Source organism: Rutilus rutilus, assembly GCF_951802725.1.
Source record: "Rutilus rutilus genome assembly, chromosome: 8".
Lineage (NCBI taxonomy): Eukaryota > Metazoa > Chordata > Actinopteri > Cypriniformes > Leuciscidae > Rutilus > Rutilus rutilus.
The window spans coordinates 20,677,524-20,694,203 of NC_140222.1; the positions used below are offsets into that span (position 1 = coordinate 20,677,524).

The 16,680-nt window shown below is 37.5% G+C and overlaps 1 protein-coding gene and 1 long non-coding RNA gene across 2 annotated transcripts in view; both read right to left on the reverse strand.

Moving 5' to 3' along the window:
* Positions 1-16,680, reverse strand: part of LOC311296012 — a 288,024-nt gene that overhangs the window by 197,788 nt on the left and 73,556 nt on the right. The window lies entirely within an intron of this gene.
* LOC311295986 (uncharacterized protein) lies at positions 73-10,011 on the reverse strand. Its single transcript, XM_084417586.1, has 3 exons — positions 9,875-10,011; positions 8,522-8,669; positions 73-1,950 (listed from the first exon to the last, which is right to left on the reverse strand). Exons 2-3 carry the CDS (start codon positions 8,574-8,576, stop codon positions 779-781), a joined length of 1,227 nt encoding a protein of 408 aa, XP_084273712.1. The 5' UTR covers positions 8,577-8,669; positions 9,875-10,011; the 3' UTR covers positions 73-778.

The following is a 16,680-nucleotide window of genomic DNA, read 5'->3' on the forward strand; positions in this document are numbered from 1 at the left end:
ACAAATGAATGTGGGATTGTCATACTGAATGTTAATGATGTAGACAGACAGCCACTTCAGTCATGTTTGGGGTGAAATACAATTTATTAGGCATATTATAAAAGCTATATCAAGCCCAAAAAATACAGTAGCTTTCATAAATAAAACGATTCAATTATTAATTTAGATTCAAGAATAAAAGCAGAGGTGGACTAGGACTAAAAGTGGCCCTTAAGATGAAAATAGTAAAATCAGTCCATATATCCCACAATGATCTGGTTTGTTCTCAGATGACTTGGAATGTAATGTAGTTGTTGTTGTTTTTTTACTGCAGGCTTAAATCAGGGATTCCCAACAATGTTCCTGGAGCCCCAAAACTAACACTAAAGACCAGGATTATTTTTATATAAGATTCTACATATAACAATTCAGTTTAATATTGATATGAAGTGATGTATAATAAAGAACTAACGTGATCTCACAATAGACAAAAGTGTATTTATAAATTAGCATTAACCAAACACAAGTGTTTACAAAAATATTCACTATTTAATGATGCCTCATTTAGAATGTAATACTTTACATGTACAAATGCTAATGTATACAACGTTGTTGTAAAGCATTAGGAATAACAAAATAATAATCACCTTTATACATGCCAAAATCATAAAATATTGCCTCATCATTACAGTATATCAGGCATCTGCATTTGGTAAATATATCTGAAGTGGTCAAGTAATTAGATGATATAATAACAAGGATAAAGAAAAAAATTAAACATAAATACCATATTCATGTCTTAAAAGTGTTTGTTTTCTGTATGACTGAGTAGAAAGGCTAATTTACTAAAACTCTTCCCACAATGATACAGCCTCTCTTCAGTGTGGCTCCTCTCATGTATATTCAAAGATGCTGACCATTTGTCAGGTTTTTCTCCAGTGTGAATTCTCTGATGCAGTTTCATTTCATTATCTGTAATAAAGGTCTTCACACAATCAAAGCACATGTGATTCTTCACACCACTGAGTCTTTCCTGGTGCGTATTAAAATTGCCTATATGACCAAAACTCTTTTCACACAAAGAACACACGTGAGGCTTCTCCTTTCTATGAACTTTCCGGTGGTTCTTCAGCGTATCTGCCCTAACAAATTTTTTATTACACTGATCGCAGTTATACTTTCTTTCTCCAGAATGAGAAAGCAGATGTAATTTAAGAGAGTTTGCATATGCAAAGCTCTTCCCGCACAGATCACACGTGTGCGGTTTCTCTCCAGTGTGGATTCTCTCATGTATTCTCATGTGTCCCGCCTGACTGAAACTCTTCTCACAGTGTGAACACTTATAAGGTTTTTCTCCAGTGTGAGTTTTCTGGTGCTGTTTCAGTTCAGCATCTCTAATAAAGGATTTTCCACAATCAAAGCATATGTGATTCTTCACACCACTGTGTCTTTTCTGGTGTAACTTAAAAACGTTCAGCCGACTAAAACTCTTTCCACACAAAGAACAAACATGAGGCTTCTCCTTTGAATGAACTTTCAGGTGGCTCTTGAGGGATTCTGCCCTTAAGAACATATTACCGCACTGATCACAGCTATATGGTCTTTCTCCAAAGTGAGAACGTAGATGCGATTTAAGAGTGCTTGCATGTCTGAAACTCTTCCCACACTGATCACATGTGTACGGCTTCTCTCCAGTGTGGATTTTCATGTGTTCATCAAGAGATCCTTTTCTCGTGAAACTGTTCCCGCACTGATCACACGTGAAAGGTCTCTCTCCACTATGAATTCTAAAGTGATGTTTCAGATTTTGTTTGTTTGAGAAACTCTTTCCACAATAAGAGCAGGTGAAAGATTGTGTAGCACTTCTTTTCAGTGTGTGGCTTGAATTTTGTTTAACAGATTTGGCGTCATGTGTCTCATTCTCTTCAGTAAATTCTTCACTCTCCTCGCATTCTTCCATCAGGATCAGGTCTGAAATGAATGTAAAACAGGTTTGATTTTAATTAAATCATAAAATTCAAAATAGAAATATGAAGGAAAAGAACACAGGTGATCACTGATATGATAAGAAAGTAACAGAAAACTGCTATAAAAAAAATTCAGGAATGCAAACTTTAGGCCAGATTTTCGCTCGCCAATGAGTTTTGTGAGCTCGCCGACAAATGCCTGAAATCAAAGGCAAATTGGTGCTCGTTCACGCGAGTGACAATCACGCAGTGTAAATTATCAAAGATGCGATCTGAGATAATCGCAGATGAGTTGCCGACGCCCGTGAGATATTTGGCATGCTTAATATCTGGACCTGTCGGCGATTCACAATCCTGCTGTGAGAATGTGTTTTGACTGAAAACTACATCGGTGATGACCTACAGCCAATGAGAGAGCAAGATACAGGGCAGCGGGAAGTTCGGGGAGGATTTATAGACCAGAACATTAGTATTTTAATAGCTATATTTACAATTATGTCAAACAGAAACAAAGCACAAACATTTGCTTGACCAGCAGCAACAGCAGCACATTACAAAATTATTTATTTACCCTCAACTCTCTTTGCAGAACACACAAACCTTGCTCTCGTCTCCCCAACCATTCCCTCCTGCATAATCTGTTTTTTCGCTACAGATAAGCACACAGGCAATTTGGATCGCTATCTTCTTGCAGGCTATCATGTTAAATAATAATAATAATAATAATAATTTGTTACATTTATATAGCGCTTTTTCTGAGACCTCAAAGCGCTTTACATATGGAAGGGGGGAATCTCCTCAACCACCACCAATGTGCAGAACCACTTGGATGATGCGACGGCAGCCATATTGCACCGGAACGCCCACCACACACCAGCTTACTGGTGGAGAGGAGACAGTGATGAAGCCAATCAGTATATGGGGATGATTAGGAGGCCATGATGGACAGAGGCCAAGGGGCAAATTTGGCCAGGATGCCGGGGTTACACCCCTACTCTTTTTCGAAGGACATCCTGGGATTTTTAATGACCACAGAGAGTCAGGACCTCGGTTTTACGTCTCATCCGAAGGACGGTGCTCTTTTGGCAGTATAGTGTCCCCGTCACTATACTGGGGCATTAGGACCCACACAGACCACAGGGTGAGCACCCCCTGCTGGCCTCACTAACACCTCTTCCAGCAGCAACCCAGGAGGTTTTCCCAGGAGGTCTCCCATCCAGGTACTAACCAGGCTCAGCCCTGCTTAGCTTCAGTGGGCAACCAGTCTTGGGCTACAGGGTGATATGGCTGCTGGCAAAAATAACAATTTCAGTCTTGCGCGACTTATTTCTCTATCACTTTTGGCAGGCGTTTGGTTGTGAAACGAGTTTGTGGACCAGACAGAAGTTGTCTGCGATTCTTTCTTTTGTAAAGTGATGCAATTTGAAACCTCCTGTCGCCGATCCATCGTGCAGTGTGAACACAGCAGACACTGAATGTTAACAAAGATAATTGTGCCATGTGAAATGAAAAGTGACCGACTACTTTGAAAATCGTGCAGTGTGAACTCGGCATAAGGTGAAAGAGATGTGAAACACTCTTCCTAGAATAATTTCCTCTAAGCTTGAGTATATTTTTAGTTAAAGCTGTTTAACATCTCATGTAAGTTTTGCTGGAGGCATATGTTTTCCTTGATTGTTTTTTCCCGAAGAGATATAAATTGCGGTTGAAAACTAAAGTAAAAGAGTGATGGACTTTCATTGCGTTTTACAATGAAATGAGAGTTCTGTGTCTTTATTAAAATCAACACATTAATGATTAATCTCATATGCCCTTGACCCACCAGCAATTAATTGTGATGTTATTTTTTAATTCTTGGCCCATCTGACTCGTGGATATAACCGCGATCCGCACATTACTACACAAATATTCATATCGAGTTGAGTAGGTGCACTAAATCAATGCAGATTACATGAACTTCGCCAGCAAATTGAGTGAACATAATTTGTGGAACATAACACACCAAATTGGCTTGCAATTTGACATTGTTACTGTCATAGTTATAGCTTAATTTTGTGGGTTGTAAGGGTGTTAATTTCACATCCTGTCCTTATGATATTGCACAAAACATCTTGTGTGTGTAAAAGCAAACTGTTTAATTACGTTGTTGATCTGACAGTATAGTTGTAAAGTTGTATTCGTTGACAAAATGGTAATGTTAGTAGCATAATACAAGATGTATTTGGATTAAAAACAGGGTAACCATTCTTTTTCAGAGATCATTTTCTAGGAAATTTTCATTTTCATTCAACGTGAATAATACGCAATATTTTCCTCTTTCCAGAAGTCTTAAAAACTTGTGTAGTTTGTTTTTATTTACTATATTATTGACAGTATTCAGTCATTGTACTTCATTGTCTTTTCCTGTTTGTAAAGCACACTTTTTATATTCATATTAAATGATGTATTCAAATATATTATATACTGCTCAAAAAAATAAAGGGAACACTTAAACAACACAATGTAACACCAAGTCAATCACACTTCTGTGAAATCAAACTGTCCACTTAGGAAGCAACACTGATTGACAATCAATTTCACATCCTGTTGTGCAAATGGAATAGACAATAGGTGGAAGTTATAGGCAATTAGCAAGACACCCCCAACAAAGGAGTGGTTCTGCAGGTGGTGACCACAGACCACTTCTCAGTTCCTATGCTTTCTGGCTGATGTTTTGGTCACTTTTGAATGCTGGCGGTGCTTTCACTCTAGTGGTAGCATGAGACAGAGTCTACAACCCACACAAGTGGCTCAGGTAGTGCAGCTCATCCAGAATGACACATCAATGCGAGCTGTGGCAAGAAGGTTTGCTGTGTCTGTCAGCGTAGTGTCCAGAGCATGGATGCACTACCAGGAGACAGGCCAGTACATCAGGAGACGTGGAGGAGGCCGTAGGAGGGCAACAACCCAGCAGCAGGACCGCTACTTCCGCCTTTGTGCAAGGAGGAGCAGGAGGAACACTGTCAGAGCCCTGCAAAATGACCTCCAGCAGGCCACAAATGTGCATGTGTCTGCTCAGACGGTCAGAAACAGACTCCATGAGGGTGGTATGAGGGCCCGACGTCCACAGGTGGGGGTTGTGCTTACAGCTCAACACCGTGCAGGACGCTTGGCATTTGCCATAGAACACCAAGATTGGCAAATTCGCCACTGGCTCCCTGTGCTCTTCACAGATGTTGCAGGCAGCAGAACGTTCTCCACAGCGTCTCCAGACTCTGTCACGTCTGTCACATGTGCTCAGTGTGTACCTGCTTTCATCTGTGAAGAGCACAGGGCGCCAGTGGCGAATTTGCCAATCTTGGTGTTCTATGGCAAATGCCAAGCGTCCTGCACGGTGTTGGGCTGTAAGCACAATCCCCACCTGTGGACGTCGGGCCCTCATACCACCCTCATGGAGTCTGTTTCTGACCGTTTGAGCAGACACATGCACATTTGTGACCTGCTGGAGGTCATTTTGCAGGGCTCTGACAGTGTTCCTCCTGCTCCTCCTTGCACAAAGGCGGAAGTAGCGGTCCTGCTGCTGGGTTGTTGCCCTCCTACGGCCTCCTCCACGTCTCCTGATGTACTGGCCTGTCTCCTGGTAGTGCCTCCATGCTCTGGACACTACGCTGACAGACACAGCAAACCTTCTTGCCACAGCTCGCATTGATGTGCCATTCTGGATGAGCTGCACTACCTGAGCCACTTGTGTGGGTTGTAGACTCCGTCTCATGCTACCACTAGAGTGAAAGCACCGCCAGCATTCAAAAGTGACCAAAACATCAGCCAGATGGTCACCACCTGCAGAACCACTCCTTTATTGGGGGTGTCTTGCTAATAGCCTATAACTTCCACCTATTGTCTATTCCATTTGCACAACAGGATGTGAAATTGATTGTCAATCAGTGTTGCTTCCTAAGTGGACAGTTTGATTTCACAGAAGTGTGATTGACTTGGAGTTACATTGTGTTGTTTAAGTGTTCCCTTTGTTTTTTTGAGCAGTGTAGTTAATACTATTAAAGGAGTAGTTCACTTTCAAATGAAAATTAGCCCATGATTTACTCCCCCCCAAGCCATCCTAGCTGTATATGACTTTCTTCTTTAAGATGATTAATTTTCATTTGAAAGTGAACTACTCCTTTAGCTTATTTGGTGAACTGTTGCAGAAAATCAGAATAACATTTGCCTGCACCTTATGTTCACAACACTAGTCTGTGCTGATCAAATCAAGATCATGATGTCCTCCATGATGTCCAAAAAAAAAAAAAAAAAATCACCTAGGCTATTTTGGCTCTAAAACTGATTTTCACCGAAAGGTGACAGGTTTGCATCCCGTTTTTTTATTATTATTATTTTTTAAGTTACCAGTCATGCATTTTTAATAATTTTAATGATTCATGGCTCCCACAATACTTTGTTTTATAAATATCTAAACATGCAGAATATCAAAAGAACAAAGCCTCTGCTTAAAAAAAGGGATTTTTTTTTTTTTATTCTAGCTTCATGAATGTGGTTAAGTTTCATTAAAAAAGCAACATTTTGAGCAAAAAGCTGAGAAAATCGTCTTTTTCAAAGACTAAATCCGGATAAGATTCAGAACAATGATTAAAGTCCCCCTTATAGTCACTCATTTTATCCCTTAACTTATCTTTGATCACCAAAATGACATATTTCAGCGTAAACTTAAAACAGCTTGAATGTAACTCTAAACCCTTGCATAATTTAGTACACACCATGGGCGAGGCAAGCCCCTTTTTAGGGGTGCTTCAGCACCCCTAAAAAGGAGCTCAGCACCCCTAAAACTTGGAGTAAGAAATGTTGTTATTCTAAAACTTGTGTTCGTCTTTGACAAGGTTAAATAATATTCTTCATCTTCAATCCGCAGCAGCGCCAAGCAGAACGCAGGTCAGAAACAGAGGCGCGCGTGTGTGTGTGTGTGTTTGTTCATCTGAGCCTCATTGGTCTTTCACTTCTCGTTAATGTCAGAATATTTGAGATGACCAATCAAATCAAAGTAGGCGGGCTTTATGTTCACAGAAGCTGAGCGCGAATTTTACATGGAATTTTAGCAGCACGACTGACGCTTCAGTTTACGGTCAAGTGCGAGTTAAGAAGATGTAAGTAGCTAAACTAAACATTTTATATTTGACAGTTTTTTAGGTCATAAATGTTAAACGAATGACAAAAATAATTAGAAAACTAATATTTTATTTTCGCCATTTTGAGCTGAAAATAGGCCTATATAATGTCATTGTGAGGGGACAAGAAACATTAACAAAGCCGTTTTCATAGGCACAAGATTAATAATGCATGTGTACATGTTGAGAATTAATATAATACAATTTGTAGCCTTCAGTAAATTAAAAATGTTCAGCTTTAGGAGGGGAAGAGATAGGGCAAGATCAGGAGACTGAGAGAAAAAGACAGAGTGATGGAGATGAGGAGAGAGCAGGTATTGACAATCTACTGCCCACTGACATTGTTTTAAATCTATTTCTTATCCTTTTTTGGCCTTCAAACGTCTTGAAATGCACATATCAGAGAAATAAAAATGTTTAACCCCATAACAACCTCAAATTTATGACCTCTTTGATTATAAAGCCCTGTCTACGGCCATGTATTAGGCCTAGATCAATAATGAATGTGTACATTGTGAATGAATTTAATAAACTTAGTTACCTAGCTTTCCTGGTAGCTTTGTCTGAGAAAATGATTCATAAATCAACCTATCAGTTGACCCTATGTTTACTTTCTTCACTGACAGACAAAAATAAAAAGCCTATATCAGTCAAAGCTCAGCTTTAGGAGGAAGTGTGATGCTGATGAGGTGTGAAAAATAAACAGCTGCCCGCACATGGTTTTAAAACTATTGTTATCCAATTTTTTTGGCCTTCAAAACATCTTAAAATGCACATATGTAGATCAGAGAAATCTAAATTTTCTCGGGGGAGGATGACCCCGAACCCCCTAAATACCTCACATTCGGGACTTCAGTGATTATAAAACCCTGCCATATGCATGTTACTGGATGGATGAATGAATGAAACTAGTTAATAATGAGCATTAGACCATAAACTAACTTTTTTTTTTTTTTTTAATCATACCCTCATTGGGGGCTGAGCACCCCTAAAATGAAAATCCTAGAATCGCCCCTGGTATACACAGATCCATGTTCATTAATATGCTTATTAGCCACAATGGCTGAGAAAGAGTTCATAAAAAAAGGGTTGAAAATGGGTTAATATTTTAGTAATATGATTGTGAAACAGATATAAAATAAAACCGCTTTTATAATATCTAATCTGACCCACTTATTTTAACAATCAATATGAATGTTTTTCAAACCTCTTTACACTGACCATTTGTTGACACTAAAGAAAAGAAAACTTCATTTTGTACTTATTTTATGGAAAGTATCCTGTATATTATTTGCTCCTTTAATTATGTTATTTCGCTGCTCTTGCGAATTTTCTAACTAAATCTGCTGGACTGCTTGAAGTTTTATAACCTTAATGATCTTCAGCATCATTAATGAGGAATCAAAAATAAAAACCAACCTCTTTGTTCTTCAGTATCTTCATCTTTTATCCTGCAGAGTTCTGGATCACACATGTTCTCGCAGTTTCTCTTCTTCACTTGCAGGCTGATGAGAATATTCCAGCATTTATCGGTGGATTGTTATAGAACCTTCACAAGAGGGTACTCCTGTGTAGTAGGAAGAGCAGATCTTATTAAGCAGAAGTTATTAAACTAATCATATTAATTCACATATTTTGAGCATTTAAATTGTGTGTGTGTATGTGTGTCAATCTTTCAAAAAGGTTAAGTTATTGAATGTATTTTTAAAACAAATATATTCTTCATGTTTAGCCTATATTTTGCCTGTGATGTCTATCAATTTTTTACATTTTTAAGCATTTTTATTCTTACCTTTATCTGCAGTATAGTCATAAGAACAAAAAAAATATTGAAATTATGAAAAAATACTAGTTAAAATAACATTCCAAGTGATCCAACTTCATTCAACTTGTCATTTAGCAGTTTTTGTTCATTGATTTTAAGTGTTGTATTGCTGTTACATTAAACGTGTCAGAGACTGTAATAGTATTATTGCTAACAATCTTACATTTATACTATTATTAAATTAAAATACAAATGACACCTAATACAGCAGTTCAGTAAACCTATTTCGATTTTCTAATAACTTCAAAAGCAATAATAGTCCAGTCATTTTAAGCCAAAATGGGGGTCAACCTTGAACAAAATTTAACCTTTAGATATCAGCATGAAAATTACTGAGTTGATTACTTACATCAAGACAAACAAAAAATGTATTACACGTTTTTAGAAATTGTTTGTTAACATGGACAAACGGTGCATAATTTAATTACATATACTAATTTGCATAAATACCACAACAGATCTAAACATTGGGTCTAGCCAGGTGAAAATGTCTTGTTGAATCTTGTTGACACATAACAGTAAAATACTTAATGTTAAGGTCTGAATGGAACCCATTTAGGCTACCCATGAGCATTAATACATAGAGGCAGGAAGAAGTAGGCTACTTTAGAAACCAGCCTTTATTAATTATTATTGCAGAGATGGGGTTTGGGGCTGGGTCCGTTGGACTGTTTCCTCAGAGATCGCTTCCATATAATATTATCGCTCTAAACAAAGAAAAACTCGAACAAAGAAAAGACAGACAGAGACAGAGACACACACACACACACACACACCATCTTGATTTTAACACACACTATCGTGTCCTGCTCAATGTCCATTTCCGTCGGCAAACGCCAGAAAAGACGCACATATAGAAACCAATACATAAATCACCCCTTTAAAAGGGTAATTGTGTAATTTATAGTTATATAAATATACGCTGCACCGTGAACTGCTACACTCACCTCATCAGAAGATTCGACGCTGACAGATGGCGTTAGTAGTTGACGTCATCACTGCGAGGCGACAACGTATGTTTCTCAAAATCCCAAGGCAGTTTCCAAGGCTGCAACCTTTGAAGTCTGCGAAGGTCGAACCGAGAATGGTTTACTTTAGCCTACGAAGGACTGTTCTTCTCGCCTAGCAACTGTGACAGCTGCAGTTGACGAGCGATAGTAACGTTTATACTGGACTTTTTTGAAAGTTAGACTGTATTTTTGTACCAGTTTCTGTATATGGGTCATTCTACAGAATTGGTGCAAACTGCACAACCAAAAAACACATTTAAAAAGCATTTAAGTATTCAAATTTTAGATGTTTACAAAGATCCTTCTATCATCAATTGAATCCCACAATCATATTTAAAATCAGTAAGTTTAATTATACATAAAATCATCATTTATTGGGTACTTTCAATTGGGAGGTGGCTGTCCCAAACCCTAACCCCTAAATTTCAATGTTGTTTTTAAAAATATATTTTGGATTTCTTTTAGAAGTGAAGTAAAAAAAATATATATTTTATATTTAATTTTTATATCATGAAACATGTAAAAAAAAAAAAATATGTGTCCCACATTTTCCTGTCACTACCGAAACAGTGTGTGTTTTAGTCCATTGGCTGAGACTAATTTTAACCACACCCCTACATTTTTGATCAGGAAATATTCCTATGTCCCTCTCTGAAAATCTGTGTGTAACTTTAAGGAATGTCACTACCAAACACCTTTTTCTGCAATTAAGCAAACTTTTTAGGGTGTTATTCCATAAAATTTAGTTTTTAATGTGTGTACAACTGTTCAGAACTGTGCTAGGTAACCATGTGCTGGCTATCATCTTTGAACTAGGCTCAAAAGTCTCTTTAAATTGTCACTACCGAAACATGTGGTGAAGTTTCGGATGGGACATCATGTTTTTTTGAGTCTTATTCGATAAAATTAATTTTTTGTGTGTGTACAACTGCTCAGAACTGTGCTAGTTAACCATGTGTTGATTAGCATCTTTGAATTAGGCTCAAAAGTATCTAAAATTGTCACTACCGAAACATGTGGTGAAGTTTCGGTAGTGGCATCATGTTTTTTATTAGTGTTATTCGATACAATTTAGTTTTTGTGTGTGTACAACTGTTCAGAACTGTGTTAGTTAGCCATGTGCTGGTTATCATCTTTGAGTTAGGCTAAAAAATTTCTAAAATTGTCACTACCGAAATATGTCATGACCAAAACATTTTTTTTGCTGTGTATTATGAAACATGGTTTATCACAGACTACTAATCCCTCTAGCTTATGCTACTCTAAGCAATGTCTAAAATTTGTATTTTGAGCACTTCTTGTGTTTATTTGCCTCTTCATGATGAATCGCTTGATGTATTTCTAATTTGTAAGTGGCTTTGAATAAGTGTCTACTAAATGTAAATGTATAACAAAAAAATGCTGTGATCTTGTAGGTATCTGTATAGTGACTATGAGTCAAGATTTATGTTAAAAGAGTATAAAATTGCTCTATAATAGTTTTATTTTTCACAATGTGAGACAAATAAAACACCAACAATACATAAAAACATAAAAATGACCACCATTTTTACAGAAGTTTTTTTTTTTGGCTCCTGCAGAGTCGCTGCTGCGGAAAAATCAGTTTGTGATGACATCATAACTGCGAGACGAAATCACTCATTAAAAATAAAACCCAAATAAGCAACAGAGTAAAATCGTGGTAGGTGCCTTTAATATATAACTGAAACTATAAAATGTTAACTTACATGTTTCGTTTGGGTTTTAAATTAAAATTTCACAATTCACAATTTAAACAATTTAAATTTGCTTGAAATGCTCAGTATATAATAAATGATGTTTTATAAACAAAGTTCGGGAGGAGCACGTTCAAATAATCAATCAATCAACCAATCTATCAATCATCTCATCAAACAATTACCATGCATGTCTACCCTATCAGCATGAGAGGAAGCATATATATATTCACTCTGTCAACTCACCTAACTTCCTTGACAGTTTCAGCATCCCACCACCACCCCGACTGCTCACCCTTGGCTTGTTCTTTCACAGCCAGGAATACGGGGGGAGTACTCTGGGTTCGGGCCGAATACCGAGCCCGGAGCCCTCTCCTCGGACAGCACGCCAAATACGCATTTATTCTATCTGACTTATTTGTAAGTGTGAACTAGTGAAACTACTGTGAGTTTATACGAGACAGACACCAGAGGGAGATATAGACAACATTTAAAATGCATGTGCATGGTTGCAAAAAACTAAAAAAAAAAACTTCAGATGTCGAATAAAATGTGTAAGATGCAAAATGTTGTTATAAATATCCAGAGGACCAAATGTTTGCATGTTCTCACCAGTGCCACAAGACAAAAACGTTATACCTATATGAAAATGTGTTATCACAAAATTTAAGTAATTTTTTGCTTTATGTTCGTTAGTCAAGAGCCAAAAAAGATAATGATGATTAACTTGATGTGTCTGGTCTTATTTCTATTATGTATTCAAGCAGACATGCACATTGTTTTGCTTTTTTTTTTATTAATGCACAAAACGAACATGAGATGCTTCATGCACTGTGACCCACGACCTGCTCTGTTCAAAATGAGATGTGGTCTTTGGTCGGATATGAGACAAGGTATGCAAAACATGCCGTAGAAACGCTGCATGTGGGTGAAGGGTTGCAGCTGAACCCACAACCTGCAATGTTTTCAGTGCCAAGTTCATAGGAGTGAGAACTTGGCACTGGCGACAACTGAGATGCAACTGAATACAAAACAGTTAGACTACAGTTCCCACAATGTGCTGATTCTTGTCCATTATGCATGTATGGAGATTATTTTGTAAATCATGATTTGATGGATTCATAAATCCAAGACATCAAGTGTTAGTAGCACTTTGAACATTAACCTCAACGAAACTACTGTTATGATCAACATTACAAGAAGAGTTCTGTCTCTTTGTTGAACAGGAAATAGTGGCCTACCAGAACCCAAAGTGTCAGAAAATCTCTAGATAGAGTATAGAAATGAAATGTCATTAGCTATTCAATGTACAGCTTACATGTAACTTTTGTGCACTGATTTAGGATTATTTATCGGATGCCAGTGGGATTATGTGCTTAATATTGAATGCTGTGCTGATATAATCAATATATCTTATTTAAAAGTGCTGTCTTACCTTGTCACTAGAACACACACCAATGGACTCTGTGATCTATGTTCTAAAAATGATAAAAACATTCAGTTGATCAGATCAGTTGTAAAATCTGAAAATATTCTTCTTGCTGAGAGAAAAAATGACAGGAAGGAGATGTGGAGGTTAGATAAGAGCATAAACCACAAAGTAATGCCTCTATACAGGCAACACAAGAGCTGTTTTTTCTCTGATGCTTATTTAGCTACTGCAAACACATCTGAAATACTGATAAATCCACAGTGAATACGTCAACTATTCAGCTGAACTCATCACTCAAGCCGAGAGGACCAGTGAGGGCCGTGGCGAAGTAACCGAAATCTGGAAATCTGTAAACTGAAATCAAGAGCTAGTGTTTTGGATTCTGTGTTTCTATACCTTTCACTGAAAAACATTGTGCATTTTCGTTTTTAAAATGATGGATTATCCACAAATAATATACGCTATATTTTAATTTTAGATCGGCATAATGCGACCTTAATTGACTAGCGTTTCCCAGACAGCAACATAGTGTTGTCCCAGATCCGGCCCACATCTGGTATGTGTGGAATCCTTGTGTACCGGATATGGGCCGGATCTGGGCCGACACAATGTTGCTGTCTGGGTTGCTTTTGTGAAAAATGTAAACAAAAAATATACTAACTTAGCACCTTTGACTAGTATCAACTTTATCTATCAAAATCATTGTATGTTTTAAACAAACTTATTACTTATTATTGTAGGCTTATTACTCTTAATATTTAAAAATTTCACTTGTTTGAGAAAAGCAGATTGAATTTGTGTTAGTACTTTTTAGATTTTCAACGCTCTCAGATGAGAAGTTATTATTCGGATATGATTCATAAATCTTTTTTATTCTCTCTGTGAATTTGGCTCTCATGTGGTAAGTGTTTTTTAATTATTTTTTTTTCAAACAATAAATACATTCTATAATTCGCCGTTTTCGAAGTTGGTTATAAAGTAGGTAGTAAGTGTTCTATGGTAAACTGAGCTTCCAATCAGCTGTCTAAAGAATAAAATTCATGAAGAGATGGTTTTCAATGTAAATTTTAAAATAAATGTAGCCAAACATCAAAATATTATGGGCAAAATATTTTAGAAAGCATATTTGTCAGCTTTTCATCTATTAGCATAGGCTATGCAGGGGTCTCCAACACGTCGCTCGTGTATGGGATGAGAGTTATGAGACATTATTTAATAGATTTAAGTAATGTATTACATGAGTAGCTCTGGGCCACTTTCATTTTTAAAAAGTAGCTCTCAAATGGAAAAAGACCCCTGGGATATAGGGACAGTTATATGTGAACGCCCCCCTTATGGTCCTCTGAGTGGGGAATACTGTATTCCCCTATAACTGTACGGGAATAACACTCCCCACATCACACCATCTATTTGTGCGGCCCTATGAAGACAATTTAGCACAGATGTCATCAGTGACCCATTGCACCAGTAAAACTGCAGCTGCTGGTTGCTGAGACGCTGAACAAAACATCAGATCTAAGTTTCCGCTCAGCTGCCTGAAGATCCGTATTCTGAAAAAAATAAAAATACTTGTGATTAACGAAGTCTTGGATTCAATATCCCAGATTGAACATCTAAAGCATTTATCATAAACCTCTAAAGCAGAAGTGATGGATTTGTAGGTCATGCTGGTCACATGCTTTTTGAGAGTGTTTACAGGATGTGGTTTGTTACAGTTAGTTGTTTACAAGTCAGATCTACCAATATGAAACACCGAAATCAAGAGTTTATCATTTTAAATCTGAACTTTAGGAATAAGTGGCCTTGGCTCACACTCAAGATAAAACCATCAAAGTAAAAAGCTTTTTATCTTCTTTTTTTTTTTGGTGCTATTTTATAATAAGCTATAAAGTACTTAATGTGCCATTAGTCAGTAACACCATTAAAGCATCAATAATTTAGATGAAAGCATCAATAATTTAGATGAAGAGCATGAATGAGTCACAGAAGCAACCGAATCACCCAAAAGTAATGACTGAGGTAGATTCTTTCTTCTGTTTTAGAAAAAAATATATACAAATCTGCAAATAAATCACATTTTTCTGACGTCAAAATTTTTGCCATTTTTTGCAGGCGATTCAATAAAATGACTTTTTGGGCTTAGGAGAAAGTCTTGAGTGACAAACAGTGTGCTGTATTTCAAGGGGAAATGGATTTTTCAAGATTTGACCACTTTAATATTGACAACTATTATAAAGACAGGTGTCAGGTTTTGTCGCAGCAGTCTTATGAGAAAGACGACCCAGATGCAGAATGACCAAGGGATTGAACTTTGACAAGACAAGGCACAATAGGGATGGTTAAGAGTGAGGATGATCCAAACAGTAGGACAGGGAAGTCAACAGGAGATAGTGTCACGGTTGATGAATTCATTGACTCTTCCTTGCACTGTGTTTATATGTGTTTGCATGTGTGTGTAGGCATGGTCGCTGATTATCCTCCGGGAGAATCAGTGCCAGGTGATTCGCATTTCCAGTGCCTATTTATACTCACCTCGTACGTCTTGTGTTTGTCAGATCGTTGTTTGTGGATGTTCCCTGTTCTTTTCCTGTTCTTCCTCGGTTCCCCTGTGTTTCCAGCCCGTGTCTTCGTCTGGGATGTTCGCCGTCGCAGTTCATGTCTTCACGCCTCGTCTTCACTGGGATCTTCACTTTACTTGTCTGACCTTGCATGATCGAGTTGCCTACGCAAGCCTGCGCTGCCAACGCATCCATTCCTGTGTTCTTCCTACATATGCTGAGAATGATCCTGTGATCTGCCTGCAAACACTGAGACTGTTCCTGTGACCTACATACGCTGAGACGGTTGCTGTGATCTTCCTTCATTTTCTGAGTCTGGTCCTCTTGTTGTTCAATAAAGAGCCAGTTATACTTGCTATTGTCTCCTCTGTTCTCTACCCGTTACAGATAGGGAAGAGAGATGAAATCCGACCTGGGCAAGGCTATCCTGGAGAATCAAGGAGATGGAGAAGCACCAGATAATGACTGGAGATCAGGCTTGAGGAACCAGAGGCTGGGAACTTTGAGCTGCTACCGAAGCTGTATCAGTCTCTCTATCATGGTCTTAAAAGCAGCAGCCAGGATGGAGGACAGGAACAAACACAACAAGAGAGAACAACAAGAAAAAGCAAAACAGAAATAAAAACTGATAATAATTATCAACAAAAAGTAATACTAAGAATAAATAACTGAAGCTACAAACGGAGAAAGGCCAAATCAAAATACAAACCAAAAAATAAGGCTTGATAAAACCCTAGAGCAAAAGACAGTAACTAGACTAAAGCGAATTCAAAAGAATAAAATGCAAAAACTAGAACTGGCATGAAACAAAGTCTAAAAGATCAGTAGACAAACAAAATGGTATAAATGAATAAAAATAAATTAAAAGTATTATTTTAAATATCTAGAGGATTGAATGGTTGCATGTTCTCAGTGTTAGTGTTTTATAGTAAAATAAATCAACAAAACGCTTATTATTTTGGTACTTATTTCAATTTTCCAGTCTTGCACAAGCATTTTTTTTAACGCACAGATCGAATGCGAGAAGCTTCATGCACT

Excerpts from the sequence above, each read along its gene's own strand:
- LOC311295986 (XM_084417586.1), bottom strand. The coding sequence starts at position 8,576 with ATGTGTGATCCAGAACTCTGCAGGATAAAAGATGAAGATACTGAAGAA. Across the intron at positions 1,951-8,521 it reads AGATACTGAAGAACAAAGAG|ACCTGATCCTGATGGAAGAA; the intron begins GTTGGTTTTTAT and ends CATTCATTTCAG.